Raw genomic sequence first — 15,986 nt, forward strand, 5'->3', positions numbered from 1 at the left:
TTTTATGAAGCGAAAAGATATGTTGGTTGTCATTCTTTGACAAATTGAGTTTTCAACTCTTTACTTCATGCTTATCAAAACTACCTAGTATTTTGAATACATGATGTCCAACCGTCCTTTCGGACTAAGCCATAAAAGTCATTTAAGAGAAGTTGTATTTAAGAAATGCCTTTTCTTTCCTTGAGAACCATTCTTAAAAGATTTCCTTTTACTAATCGTTGGAAACATTATAATTTGATTTAGAATTCTACAAATATAAGTGCAAAGTATAACCATTTATCAAGATAACAGAATAAGCATTGAAATACATGCAAACTAGCAATTTCAATTAACTTATTAACGTTCTATTCACGCATTTATAAATTTGTCCCAATTAGGCGAGAATAAAACGACTCTAAAATCCAAAACTCAATAAGTGATTAAGCATGCTTTAGCTTGTCTTAACACTTAATATTTTAAGGTAAGCAATTTAATTGCTAATAGCTCTAAGCTATTCTTGGTTCGATAAATCGTCGCATCCAATGCTTCCTTGACAATTATCGTTAACGACATCTAAGGACTCCTTACTGATATCGTTAAGTTTAACCAAAACTAACTTGTATATGATGCTTTGCTTTAGTAAGCCCATCAACATACCTTACATCCGTAGGAAAGTAGTAATGCCTTACTTTGGCATAGCCCATTGATATAGTCATAAAGTATATTATTTTATTTCATTAAACTCTCAATTTTATATTGATATTTAATGGTTTAATGATATATTAAGTAATTTTCTTCCCGAGGCACGTACTACTACTATTTTATTTATTTGTGTGTAGGAAATAAAATATTGGTACAAATTGCATTTTACGACACTTCCGGTTAAGAGAAGCAAATTGCTAGTTGTTGACTCTCAAGTATTTTAAGCCCAAAATTATTTTACTTGGTAAACATTTATAGTTGGGTCTAAAATATAACAATCTGTCACAGAGCTCAAAACTCTTCTTTGCTCTCACTGTTATTGCCGATAAGACACAAAACAAACTACCTTGAGTAAAATTTTTGGAATCAAATTGTCAAACAAAAAAAGATAGAGATAGAATCAGCTGCGGATGGGAGCGAAATACTCCGAACAGTTGAGATAAATAAAAGGTTCTTTATCGTTTTGTTAGGAGAGTTTTTGGGGGGATTCAGTTCCATATTTTTAGGGGTTTTTGGGGGTGTGATTCTGGAGCTTATCTGGAGATCTTGATGGGCTGCAAAATTGAAAATAGAACCAGAAGAAAAGCAGCATCATCAAACTCGGGGGGAAGGGAGCAGCGTTTTGGAGCTCTAATTGCTACGAAATCAGCTAACTTGGTGGGGCTGAAAACTATACTTTGAGGGCGACATTCTCGAGGACATCTGAGTAGTTTTCTAGTAGCAACGAGCTAATTTTCTTCATGGTATTAGATAAGTTGATTGTCAGTTACTTACTTTGGTAGAACTATAATTTTGTTTAAATAATTGAATTGAAAAAGTCACATTTTGCTTCTTACTTCTCGCCATGTTCATGGTTGGTATTGGAATTTGGTTACTTAGTCTACCAAGTTTTCATTTTCAATTACGCTTTGCTTTGTTAATTATAAAAACAAAATAGTTTCTACTTTTGTTCTTATTCTTAACATGTCAGGCTAATTAATTTAGGGTAGGGAGATATATTATGCATTGGATTATAGGATTGTGAGAATAGATATGTTATAATTCGTGGGTTTTATGTTTATATCTTGATTGGATTGATATTTTGTTTTATCTGTATGAATTAGTTAAATTATATTCTAGACCGGCCATCTTTAGTATAGTTTGCTAGTTTAATTGCTAGAATATTGATTTGTGATACATAATTGTCCGGATTAATATTCCTTAATAGCACTTAGGTGTTTGATGGGTGACTGAAGCTTGTCCGATGCCTATGATTATCAGCCCTTTAAGTTGCACGAATCCGAGCTTGTGAGATTTGTGGCTTAAGTTAGCTACTTCCTAGTTATTAATTCTGCTAATTAATCGAGTCTAGAGAGCTTGTTCTAGATTGTTAGTTAGTTAGACAATACTCCAAGAGCTTGTTTGGTTTATTTGCAATTAAGGGAAGTGTTGAATGTTTGTTTGTGTTCATCGGCTAACATTGAGATAAACATGATTTATATATTTCGATGATCAATCGATATTCCAATGCTATATTGTATCTCCCGATCCCTATTTTGTCATTCTTGATTTTTAATATTTATTATTACTGTTAGTTTTATATCTCCGTACTTAGTTTGTTTTCAAGTCCATAGTATATATATTAGATCGTAATAGACATTCTTCTAATCGGAGGATTTTAACATACACAAGTGATATTTTAATAATCCAATTCTCTGTGGGATCGACCCTAGCTTACCCTACTACATTTTTAGGAGGTTAGAGTTAGGTTTTTTTTTTGTAGACACGCGACAGTCGTACCAAATTTTGGCACCGTTGCCGGGGAATTGGCCTTTTAATTACATTATTACTTGTGTTTTTGCTAACTTTTCCTACTAACTTGTCATCCAGTATTTGCAGCAACGAATCAAGGACTTATAATTAATCCTTTTTCTACTCTTCCTGTAGCTAAAAGGACTCGTGCTCAAATATTGGAGCAAGCTCGTCATATTCCGTTACGTCACAGTGAAAGTTCATTTTTGGACGAGGAGGGTGAATATATTTTTGAGATGGGTGATCAAACACTAAAGCAGCTCGCAGCTCCAACATTTGATCCAAATTTATTGTTCATAGTAGACGATGAGGCAGAAATTGAGGTCAAGCCGGGGTTGATTAGAGCTCTTCCCACATTTTCAGGTTTCCGTAATACTAACTCCTTGGGTTCAGTCCACATGAATGGGGCTAGCAGATTTTTAAAGGAATTTCACATAGCATGTGCGGGGATGAAACCGGCTGGGGTCACCCTCGACTAACTGAAGTCAAAGGCATTTCCTTTTGCCTTGTCTGATGCTGCTACGGAGTGGTTGTTTAAAGTACCTGCTGGAACCATCACAACATGGGATCAAATGCTAAAAGTATTTGCAAGAAGATATTTTCCAGCATCTTTGATAGCTAATATTAGGAAAGAAATATGTGGGATTCGACAGGACGATGTATAGACACTTCATGAGTACTGGGAGCGTTTCAAGAAACTATGTGATTGTTGTCCAAACCATCAGATCATTGAGCAATTATTAGTACAATACTTTTATGAAGGACTTAGGGAGACAAACATGAATTTATTTGATGCAGCAAGTGGTGGAGCCATTGGTTGACAAAACACCCGCAGATGCAAAGAAACTGATTGCAAATATGGCTGCAAACTCTCAGTATTAAGGAGGTCGAAATATTAAGTCAACTTATGTACGTTAAGTAATGAAGTGGTGAGCTCTAACTCGAGCAACAAGTAGCTAAACTCACTTCCTTAGTGGAGCGAGTAATGATCGAAAAAGGGCAAGAAAAAGCATGTGGCCTCTATTCAATGATAGGACACCCAACTGATATGTGCCCTACTATGCAAGTAGAACAAGTTAATTCTATTGGTGGTGGTCAGGGGCAACAAAGACGTTATGATTCGTTCTCTCAAACTTATAATCCCGGGGTGGAGAGATCATCCAAACTTGAGATATGGTAATGCTCAGTAGCAGGCAGGCAACTCTAACCTTAGACCACCAGCTTTCCAGCAACAGCAAGCATCTAATCCTCCACCTGGTTTCATCAGCAACCACAATATCAGCCGCGACCTCAAAATCAGCAAGTTTCCCAGCCATAATCTGGTAGCATGTCTCTAGAAGATACCGTGAAGGCAATGGCTGACAACACTTTGCATTTTCAGCAAGAGACAAGAAGTGGTCTAAAGAACTTGGAGAACCAAGTTTCTCAGTTAGCTAACACAGTGGGAAAGCTCCAAGCTCAGAGTTCTAACAAGTTGCCAAGTCCACCAGAGAGAAATCTAAAGGAGAACGCAAGTGCAATATCACTTAGAAGTGGCAAGAAATTAGAGATCCTAGCGAAAAAGACTGAAGGGCTGGCAAAACACCAAGTGGAACAGGAGACTATTGTTCCAGAGCAAGATAAGTATCCCCCTAAGGTAAGTGATGTTGTTTATCCTAATACTAATCAGTTTTCTTCTTCTGTTCCATTTCCTAGCAGGTTATCATCTAAGAATAAGAAGAAAGATCATGAAAAGGAGAAAGAGACCCTAGACATTTTTCGCAAGGTTGAGGTGAACATACCTCTATTGGAAGCTATAAGACAAATGCGGCGGTATGCAAAGTTCATGAAGGATTTGTGCACTAACAAGAGAAGATTGATTGTAGATGAAAAATTCAGTGTAAGTGAGAATGTGTCTACTGTGTTACAGAGGAAAGTTCCTCCAAAGTGCAAGGATCCAGGTATTTTTACTATACCCTGTAAAATGGGTAACACGAGATACGATAAATGCATGCTAGACTTAGGAGCTTCTATTAATGTCATGCCTTTGTATATCTATAAATCTCTGAACTTAGGACCTTTGAAAGACACTCGAGTGATTATTCAGCTTGTCGACCGTTCTAATACATACCCTGTAGGAGTAGTTGAGGATGTCTTATTGCAAGTGAATGAACTGGTATTTGCTGCTGGCTTTTATGTTTTAGATATGCCAAATGATGAATCCCCTAGTGCAGCACCTATCTTATTTGGAAGACCTTTTCTGAAAACATCCGGCAATAAAATTGATGTTCACTGTGGGGTGTTGACCATGGAATTCGATGGGGAGATTATTCGTTTTAATTTATTTGATGCCATGAGATACCCCTTTAATTGTGAATCTGTTTCTAGTATAGATGTCATTGATGCACTAACTGAGCAAGTATTTTGTCTCTCTGGTCATTATGGGTCAGATATTGTTTTGAATGAACGTGTGGAAAAAGAGAAAAATACTGACTTGTAGAACCATTTTGAGCTTGAAGATGAGATCAAGGAAGCTTTCTCTTCCTTGGAAGTGCTTCCAAATAAGCAAGGAAGGTATGCAGATCGTTTTATGAAATTACCTATCACATCTAACAGACTTTTGACTTCTACTATACAGGCCCTTAAAGTGGAACTAAAGTCACTGCCAGACCATCTCAAGTATGCATTTTTGGGAGAAAATGACACTCTGCCAGTCATAATCGCGAGTAATCTAACTCCGACGCAAGAGCAAAAGCTGGTGCAAGTTCTCAAGGAGCATAAAACAGCTCTAGGGTGGAAGGTTGTTGATATAAAAGGAATTAGCTCCTCTATGTGTCAGCATAGAATCTTATTAGAAGAGGGAGCTAAACCTGTGAGACAAGTTCAAAGGCGACTTATCCACCTATGATGGAAGTGGTGAAGAAAGAAGTAATGAAGCTTCTTGAAGTAGAGGTGATATACCCTATATAAGATAGCCCTTGGGTCAGTCCCTTGCAAGTGGTCCCAAAAAATTCAGGAGTCATAGTGGTAGAAAACGCGAAGGGAGAAATGGTTCCCACACGAGTTCAAAATGGGTGGAGAGTTTGTGTAGATTACAAGAAACATAATTCTATGACTCGAAAAGATCATTTTCCCTTACCCTTTATTGATCAAATGGTAGAACGTCTTACTGGTCATGCTTATTATTGTTTTCTTGACGGATATTCAGGTTATGTGTAGGTACCTAGAGCTCCGGAGGATCAAGAAAAAACGACATTCACATGCCCGTACGACACATTTGCGTATCGTCGTATGCCATTTGGAATGTGCAATGCTCCAGCGACTTTTCAGAGATGTATGGTAAGCATCTTTTCAGATTATCTTGAAAATTTTATAGAAGTTTTCATGGATGATTTCACTGTGCATGGAGATTCTTTTGATAGTTGCTTAGAACACCTCACTTTGTTCTTAAACGTTGTCTTGAAACTAACCTTGTGCTTAATTCTAAAAAATGTCATTTCATGGTTCAACAAGGTATAGTTTTAGGCCATATTATGTTTGCTAAAGGAATAAAATTTGATAAAGCTAAAATAGATCTTATTTCTTCTCTGCCTTACCCCGCCTCTTTGCGGGAAGTTCGTTCTTTTCTTGGTCATGCAGGTTTCTATCGAAGGTTTATTGAAGGCTTTTCGAAGATTGGACAACCACTATGCAGACTACTCCAAAAAGATGTGGAGATCCACTTTGATGAGGCCTGTAAGAAAGCATTTGACAAGATGAAAGACAAGTTGGTCACTGCCCCTATTCTACAACCTCCTAACTAGGAGCTCCCGTTCGAGCTAATGTGCGACGCTTCTAATTATGTTGTAGGGGCAGTGCTAGGCCAGCGAGTTGGAAAAGTTCCCCATGCCATCTACTATGCCTCAAGGACTTTGGATGCAGCTCAAGCTAATTATACTACAACTGAGAAAGAACTTTTAGCTGTAGTTTTTGCTTTAGATAAATTCAGGTATTATTTATTGGGTACTAAAATTGTTGTGTTTACTGATCATGCAGCGCTGAAATATATATGGTCAAAGGACGTATCCAAACCTAAGCTAATACGTTGGATTTTATTGCTTCAATAGTTTAATGTTGAAATAAAAGATAAAAAAAAGGTTCTGACAATAGTTTTGCTGATCACTTGAGCAGGTTAGTTATTAAAGCTGATGATAAAGCCCCAATCAATGAAGAGTTCCCCGATGAGCAACTTCATGCCTTGAGCTCGGGAACTCCTTGGTATGCTGATTTGGTAAATTTTTTGGTATCTGGGAAGTTTCTAGGAAACTACACAAAGGCACAAAAGGATCAGATGCGGAGCATAGCAAAGTATTATATATGGGATGACCCGTATCTCTAGAAATACTATGTTGATCAACTGATCAGAAGGTGCGTACCTGATTCTGAATTTCTTTCTATACTAAGCTTTTGTCATTCTTATGCTTGTGGAGGACATTTTGGACCCAAGAGAACTGCACGCAAGGTTTTGGAAAGTGGATTTTACTGGCCCTCTATATTCAAAGATGCATATGATATATGTAAGGGCTGTGATAATTGTCAAAGGACAGGTACAATCGGTCCTAGAAATGAAATGCCCCAAACTCCTATTTTGTTTTGTGAAATCTTTGATGTTAGAGTATGGATTTCATGGGACCCTTCCCCTCTTCTTTCGGTTTTCAATATATTTTGCTCGCTGTCGATTATGTTTCGAAATGGGTGGAAGCTATAACCACCCATACTGATGATTCTAAAGTGGTTGCAGAATTTTTGAAATCGAACATTTTCGCTACATACGGATTTCTGAGGGCCATTATCAACGATAAGGGGACACACTTCTGTAATAAAATCGTATGGGCTCTTTTAAAGAAGTACAATGTGTTTCATAGAGTCTCCACGGCATACCACCCACAAACAAATGGACAAGCTGATGTTTCCAACCAGGAAATCAAATCCATTCTGGAGAAGAATGTGAATCTAAACAGGATAGATTGGAGTCTCCGCCTCAACGATGCTCTGTGGGCGTGCAGAACAACATATAAAACTCCGATTAGGATGTCACCTTACAGGCTAGTGTTCGGTAACCTTTCAGTAGAATTGGAACACAAAGCTTTTTGGGCTGTGAAGCAATGCAATATGGAGATGGATGCAGCAGGTGAGCAAAGGAAACTTCAATTACAAGAGCTTGAGGAAATCCGAAATGATGCTTTTGAGAATGCGAGAATTTATCAGGAGAAGACTAAGGCATTCCATGATCAGCGCATCACACGAAAGACATTTACAGTTGGCCAGAAAGTTCTCTTGTACCATTCTTGGCTTAAACTCTTTCCTGGCAAATTCCGTTCTCGATGGGTGGGGCCCTTTATTATTACCAAGGTATATGACCATTGTGCGATGGAGATTCGTAGTGAGGACACAGGGAAGGAATTCAAGGTGAACAATCATTAACTCAAGCCTTATTATGAAGGTTATCAGGTCCAGAACATTGAAGTGATGGAGCTAGAAGCTCCAAATTATGAAGACTAGTATGCTGGAAAGACGTCGGGCTAATGACTATAAATAAAGCGCTCTTGGGAGGCAGCCCAAATTTAGGATTATAATTTGATTGTTTTTCATTTTTTTTTTCATCATTTTATTTTAAATGTTATGTAGTGTACAAAAAAGAAAAAAAAAAAAAAAAAAGAAAAAAACCCAGAGAGCTTCCAGATTTTTGATATGCTAGCTTATTTTCAAATCCTTTATAGTAGTCTGGGTACAGACACATTTAATTTGCTTGAAATTGGTATTGTTTGTTACAGACACATTTAATGGAGCACATACATTTGCTGCCAGATTATGACATCGTTTGGGTATCCATTTTTAGCAACCTGGAGCGTGCAACAAGAATATGGAGGCATTTTACATAGATACATACATTCACTTCCAATGCTATCTATCTAGCTGTAGCATAAGCATTTTTTTTTCAGAAGATTGAAAGGGAGGTTGAGCATCTCCAATGTGTTTACAGCAAGACTTCGTGAGCAAGTCCAAGCTTGGGGGGATGCCATCAGGCTGGCTACACAGTCAGTTACCTACAATATTCAACTTCATCCAGTGAGCTCGTTTCCTTGTCTCTTTCTATTTTTATCCCCATACTTTTTTTTACAGTCACACATTGAGGGAAATGTGTGAATTAAGCTTGGGGGGGAATGCGTTATATTCGGTCTCTTGCGGTGTCTTGGTATGTCTCTGGTATGGTATGGTATTGTATTGAGTTTGACAATGAATTTTGGACAGTGCTTTGCATATGACAGTGCTTAACTTTGGTTGATAGACTTGTATGTATGCAGAAAAAAACAAAAAAAATAAAATAAAATTGATTCTGTAAACAATAGCTAGTCTGGTGGAAGTCAACTTGTGATGGGGTAAAAACAAATAAATGAGTTAGGCATCAAAGTTTTACACCACATAAGCCAAAAATCTTACCCATGACATGATTCCATATTAAACCCAATTTGAGCTTTATAGACCTACTTTTCTTGCGAAATGTCTAAAACATGAAATACTTACCTATAAGGTTAGTAGAGCATATTAAAGGGTAAATTGGATCATGGTTGTGGTAAAGATGTATGGTGGTGAAGTTTATTTTTTTAAAAGTTTCATGTTAAAGGCTCTACGTACCAATGTATGGGTTATAAAAAAAATATAAAAACAAAATAAAGAAAAGAACCCATAAAAGTACGTGTGATGTTTTATGTATCGTGATTGAGTAACTCGAGTTAGTAAATTCGTAGGGGTATCTTAAAACCTAGTGCCTTGGGCCAACTGGATCGGGAGTCACTTGTAGAAAGCTCGCTACATGGGTTACTTAACAGGTACTTGACATTAAGAGTCATGAAACACATTCAAAAAAATCAAAAATAAAAATATGGAAAATAAATAATAATAATATCGTGAAGTCAAGGGCTGTGATATGAGCTCTTATGTTGTGTTTGTTGTGTTGATTTGCTTTTCTAATCTTACTCTTTATTACCACACTCCAAAACACTCTCTAAAACCTCACTTTACCTTGACACCACTGCATTCTTATTTAAGTCCTAAGGATCTTTGAGTTACTCCACTACATTGTTGATGGAAGCTAGGTTGTAATTGTTTTAAGAGTCGGTATTGGCTTAACATATGACTTTTGCATACATTACTTGACTTGAAGCTGTTTTGAGCAAAAGAGAGTATTCTAATTGTGTACTACTACATCAATAGTCTAACTACTTTGCGATTTCATGTCTTTGCTTGAGGACAAGCAAAATTGAGCTTGGGGGAGTTTGATAGAGTCATAAAGTATATTATTTTATTTCATTAAACTCTTGATTTTATATTGATATTTAATGGTTTAATGATATATTAAGTAATTTTCTTCCCGAGGCACGTACTACTACTATTTTATTTATGTGTGTAGGAAATAAAATATTGGTACAAATTGCATTTTACGACACTTCCGGTTAAGAGAAGCAAATTGCTAGTTGTTGACTCTCAAGTATTTTAAGCCCAAAATTATTTTACTTGGTAAACATTTATAGTTGGGTCTAAAATATAACAATCTGTCACAGAGCTCAAAACTCTTCTTTGCTCTCACTGTTATGGCCTATAAGACACAAAACAAACTACCTTGAGCGAAATTTCTGGAATCAAATTGTCAAGCAAGAAAAGATAGAGATGGAATCAGCTGAGGATGGGAGCGAAATACTCGGAGCAGCTGAGATAAATAAAAGGTTCTTTATCGTTCTTTTACGAGAGTTTTTGACGGAATTTTGTTCCGTATTTTTAGGGGTTTTTGGGGGTGAGATTCTGGAGCTTATCTAGAGATCTTGCTGGGCAGCGAAATTGAGAACTCTACTTTGGGGGTGACATCTTCGAGGACAACTGGGTAGTTTTCTGGCAGCAGCGAGCTTATTCTCTTCGTGGTATTAGCTAAGTTAATTGTCAATTAGTTACTTTGGTAGAACTATAATTTTGTTTTAATAATTAAATTGAAAAAGTCACGTTTTGCTACTTACTTCACGCCATTTTCATGGCTGGTATTGGAATTTGGTTACTTAGTTTGTCAAGTTTTCATTTTCAATTACGTTTTGCTTTGTTAATTATGAATTCCATAATTTCTACTTTTGTTATTATTCTTAACATGTCAGGCTAATTAATTTAGGGTAGGGAGATATATTATGCATTGGATTATTGGATTGTAAGAATAGATATGTTATAATTCGTGGGTATTATGTTTATATCTTGATTGGATAGATAATCTATTTTATGTGTATGAATTAGTTAAATATATTCTAGACCGGCCATCTTTAGTATATTTTGCTAGTTTTATTGCTAGAATATTGATTTGTGATACATAAATGTCCGGATTAATATTTTTTAGTAGCACTTAGGTGTTTGATGGGTGACTGAAGCTTGTCCGATGCCTATGATTATCAGCTCTTTAAGTTGCACGAATCTGAGCTTGTGAGATTTGTGGATTAAGTTAGCTACTTCCTAGTTATTAATGCTGCTAATTAATCGAGTCTAGAAAGCTTGTTCCAGATTGTTAGTTAGTTAGACAATACTCCAAGAGCTTATTTGGTTTATTTGCAATTAAGGGAAGTGTTGAATGTTTTTTTGTGTTCATCGGCTAACATTGAGATAAAAACATGATTTATATAATTTGATGATCAATCGATATTCCAATGCTATATTTTATCTCCCGATCCCTATTTTGTCATTCTTGATTTTTAATATTTATTATTACTGTTAGTTTTATATCTCCGTACTTAGTTTGTTTTCAAGTCCTTAGTATATATATTAGATCGTAATAGTCATTCTTCAAATTAGGGGTTTTTAACATACACAAGTAATTTTTTAATAATCCAATTCTCTGTGGGATCGACCCTAGCTTACCTTACTACATTTTTAGGAGGTTAGAGTTAGAATTTTTTTTTTGGTAGACACGCGACAGTCGTACCACCCATTACTATCCTCATTAGTTTCGTAAGTGTCATTTTGGAATGGCAATTTTGACTTAATATTCTTTGGGACTTAGGATTTCTATGTTGGTTGATTTAAGTGAACTAAATTAATCATTTAAAATTCGAAATCCGAAACATCCATCTAATATCACAATTATATATAAGCAAAATATATATAAGGCGTAAATAAAGATGCATTTGGCAAAAACTAGCATAACCCCTTAAAACTTGAATCTTCAAGGGCCTTCATTGCATCTTCTTCGCTTCGTCTTCTTAGAAACGCCGTCTTCAAAACATCGCCACCAATTATGCAACTACTAGAGAAGCTAGGACTAATCTAAATAATTTAAGTACAAAAATAGTTAACGGCATGCGATCTGTATTTATATTTACAAAAATACAATACAGAACACAGTCTGTATTTACTATCCTAGTCGGGCCCCACTAGTTGCCATTTTGTAAAAACCCGCATTAGAATATCTATTCCATTCATCATTTCACTTCTAAAGTGAATGGCCCATGCATTTACAAAATAAATCAAGCAATAATGCAAAACGAGCGCAAACTAGTAACTAACTTAGGCCGATAATCCGATTAACGCGCCTAATTAAAACTAGTCAAAGTAATTATCCGATTATGTGAATTAACGCAATGATAATAGCTCAAAACGATTAATAAAGCTCACACTAAATTCCACATCCAACTTAATTAAAATTAATCCAATAAAAATTAATTAAGCCAGTTAACCCAAAATTTTGCCAAATAATTTTGCAAGTGCCGGGAAAAACCGAGGCCTAGCCTTGTTTTAATTAAAAAAAACGCAAACCGCAAATATAATAACCCCTCAATGGTCGAAAGCATAGCATCCAAGCCATGAGGCTAGGCTTGCTAGGCACCCAACCTAGCTACTATGCGTGGGTGCTAGCCGCACAACCACAGCAGCGCGCAAGCGCCTGCTATCACTAGCAGCGTCGCAGCATGCCCATCATGCTTGCTTGCCGCTGGTGCTAGCAGCATGCTGGCGCGCATGCATGTGTCAGCCGCATGCGCTGCTAGGCAGCCATGCCTTGCGGCTGGGCGATGCCTGGCAGTCGCGCCCCCACACAATACGCATCACGCACACACACTCCCTCGCGCACACTCACACATGCCTTGGCTCAACACCAACATGAGGGCTGTCGCAAGCAGCCCTGCTGGCCGAGCCTAGGTGCTCGAAGCATCGGCTTTGATTTTGTGCTTGTTATGCTTCTTGATTTATTCCGAATTTTTTGTGTGACATAAAAATTAATTCTAAATTGATTTTAGAACTAATATTGAGCAATATTGAAAATAAAACAAGTCCAACATAATTAAATTTAATTTTAGTCCACAAACCAAAATAAATTCAAGAACCATTCTTTAAATATATATATATATATATATATATATATATATATATATATATATATATATATATATATATATATATATATATATATATATATATATATATATATATATATATATATATATATATATATATTGGTTCAACTTGATACAAAAATTTAGGGCCATTCTCAAAAATAATTTAACGAACATAAATTAACAAAGAGATTTGACAAAATAGTTGAATAAATAACCGATCATCCAATGAAATAATTTATCCAAAACTTACATATGCACAATTGAATATTGTAACCTTCCAATATGAAGAACAATAATATTTCAAGCACAAGTATGAACATTTAAGATTTTAATCAACTTCCAAAATGACTAAAACCAAAAATTATTTCATTATGGATTTTAGCAAGTTAAGATTCAACCATTTAAACCATTAAAAGGGTTTCAAAAATCATATTCACCATAAACTTTTACACTCCAAGCAATTAATTTGCAAAAAAATGTGAAATTTCAAGTTTATGTGAAATTAAGAGCTCACCGAATCAAGCACCAATATGAATTCATAAGCATGCTTAATAAGGGTTAAAATTGCATAAGATTAATGGTATAATCAAACACATAATCCAACAATTGCATGCCATAATTAATCAATGTTTAAAGATTTAAAAAATTCGTCAAAACAAAAAAAAACCTTCGAAAAACCACTTTTTGGGTGGATTTTCGCTTCTACAAGGCCATTTTTAATCACAAAGTAGATAAACTCTGATTTAGAACGTTGATTCCACCAAAAATTCACTATTTTAGAGTCAAAATCGGAGTTCGTAATCCAAAATTAGCACTAATAATATTCTAATCTAATTAAAATCGAGCTCCTAATCTAATTAGGATGCTAAACCAGAAATTTAAATCCATTTTAAATCACCCTAATTAATTTATTAGTTGTAAAAATTAAATGCAACCTGGCTCTGATACCACTGTTGGTTTTTGCGGTGTCCGACACCGCACGGAAACAAAACCTGATAACTGGATCGCATGCATAATAATTACAACATAAACAAAAGCATGCAAATAAACAAAACAAGAACACATAAAGAGAAGAGAGAGATAGAAACTCACCCTTGACGCGTGCTTTGCTCACTCAATGAGCTCGGACTTGAAAGCTTCAAGCTCCGCAAGTGAGAAACCACCGACAGTTCACACCCTCGCTCACCAAACCGGAATCGGTCCCTACCCCGTAGCTTAGATGGGGCTAGACCAAAATTAACTTAGAGTTTACGAACTAAGGTTTTCTCGCTTTTGGAGATCCCTTAGAGTTCACCAACTCAAGTGAATTTCCCAATACCTAATAATTGGTATTTATAGGGAAATAATCCCAAGAATTCCCATCATCTTTCAATGTGGGATAGTTGGTAAAAAGGCAAAAAGAATGATTTAATTTAAATCCAAATTAAATTAAATGTCCAAGCAATTAATAAACGAAAAGTGGCACAAGAACAAGGAGGGTAGGTGGGAGGACCACAAGGGAGGAGGACCACTTCCTCTTCCCTTGCTCACCAAGCATAACCAGCCTCCCATGAGGCTTGCCTAGCTGGCAACCCCAACCTTGGGCTCCAACGCATGCCATGCTAGCAACCTGGTCCTTTGGCTGGGCCTGCTAGCTGCTCCCAGTCCAGCGCGTGCGGCTAGCTGGTGGGCTGGTGTGCGTACCGGCTTTCTAGCTAGCTGCTAGCGTGCGGGCTAGCACGCACACGCAACGTGCAGCTGCTAGCCATGGCCCGCATGGCGTGCTGGGTTGGCTGTCATGCTACGCGCATGACTAGCCGGGCTAGCTGCCATGCTTGCAGCATTAGCTAGCTATCCTTGGCCTATCCCCGCATGGTCAGCACCATGCTAGACAGATGTGGAGGTATGGCCAAGGTTTTGACCCTTATGTCGCTTAAATTATTTTACTCGTCTTTGTTGATTTCGGAAATCGACTTGACGCTTGGCTTCGACGCTCTAAGCTCGAAATTCGACGTATTAGTTCGTAAAATCTCTATCGACGTATTTAATCCTTCGGATTAATTCGTCGCTTCGATTCGGTTACACGATTGGGTGTGAACCGAAGGGTTCAATCAAGAGCAAGGTGTAATATTAATTGTACATTAATATTACTGATCGGAAGCGGCCTTCAGCTAGACATTACGATCACTTGACCTCCTAAATAATTAGCTTTCCTAATTAATTCTGAACCCTCTATCGGAATAATACACTTGTTCGAAGGATACCATTCCTTTCAAAAAGAATGAATAAATGAACTTCAAGTTATCTTATTAAGTTAATTAATTGAATAAACAAACTTCAATTTAAATAAAATGAATAAACAAAGTACTTAACCTTAGCCTAAGTTTATACAAAAAATCAAGTAAAATAAAAATGAAGAAACGAACTATCTAGGCTTAGCCTAATCCTAGAAGTTTTTCTTATGTTAAAAAAAGCATCAAATAATAGTAAGTTGAAAAAACTGAATAAACGAACATCAAGTTAAAAAGGTAAATTGCAAAAAACTCAAGTAATACTACTTAGCATTAGCCTTAGCCTTATAAATTAAATAGGACATGTACAATGCGTTTTTAACATGAAATTCAAACTATATTCATAAATATTTTTGAATTCCATTTTTTATTTTATTTTATTGAGTAGAATACTAAATTGGACATTAAGGTTTTTGGTAATGGGAATAAAGGTAAGCGATACAAATAAATGTAGAATATTATCGTATGAGTTTGTGTCAGATACGAGAATTAAAAGTATTTAGGGGCTTAAGGTTTAGGGTAATGTAACTAAATAATTAAAAGTATTTTGTCAAGGGAATATAACTAAAGAGATGAAGTAAATGTACAATATTATCAAATGATATGTATTTATCGTGTGAGTTTGTGTCACATACGAGAATTAATAGTATTTAGGGGGTTAGGGTTTAGGGTAATATAACTAAATAATTAAAGTATTTTGTCAAGGGAATATATAACTAAAGAGATAGAAGTAAATGTACAACATTATCAAATGATATGTATTTATCGTGTGAGTTTGTGTCACATACGAGAATTAAAAGTATTTAGGGGTTTAGGGTTAGGGTAATATAACTAAATAATTAAAAGTATTTTGTCAAGGGTATAT

General features: G+C 36.1%; 1 protein-coding gene across 7 annotated transcripts; it reads left to right on the forward strand.

Annotated features, from left to right (window-relative positions):
- Positions 1 to 851: 851 nt before the first annotated feature.
- LOC110690043 lies at positions 852 to 10,721 on the forward strand. Of its 7 annotated transcripts, none has more exons than XR_002504993.1 (3): positions 852 to 1,424; positions 2,608 to 6,858; positions 7,232 to 10,721. XR_002504993.1 is itself a non-coding variant. In XM_021866872.1 (2 exons), exon 2 carries the CDS (start codon positions 3,800 to 3,802, stop codon positions 4,949 to 4,951), a length of 1,152 nt encoding a protein of 383 aa, XP_021722564.1. In that variant the 5' UTR covers positions 852 to 1,442; positions 2,608 to 3,799; the 3' UTR covers positions 4,952 to 10,721. The 7 variants fall into 7 exon arrangements, 2 of the variants coding, with proteins under 2 accessions (XP_021722564.1, XP_021722563.1); XR_002504990.1 differs by having other exon boundaries at positions 2,608 to 6,439; positions 6,622 to 10,721; XR_002504994.1 differs by having other exon boundaries at positions 2,608 to 6,217; positions 6,301 to 10,721.
- Positions 10,722 to 15,986: the final 5,265 nt, after the last annotated feature.

This window comes from Chenopodium quinoa, unplaced genomic scaffold, assembly GCF_001683475.1.
Source record: "Chenopodium quinoa cultivar QQ74 unplaced genomic scaffold, ASM168347v1, whole genome shotgun sequence".
Lineage (NCBI taxonomy): Eukaryota > Viridiplantae > Streptophyta > Magnoliopsida > Caryophyllales > Amaranthaceae > Chenopodium > Chenopodium quinoa.

Bases quoted from the DNA above. Each gene is read 5' to 3' on its own strand.
- LOC110690043 (XM_021866872.1), top strand. From the start codon at position 3,800: ATGTCTCTAGAAGATACCGTGAAGGCAATGGCTGACAACACTTTGCAT.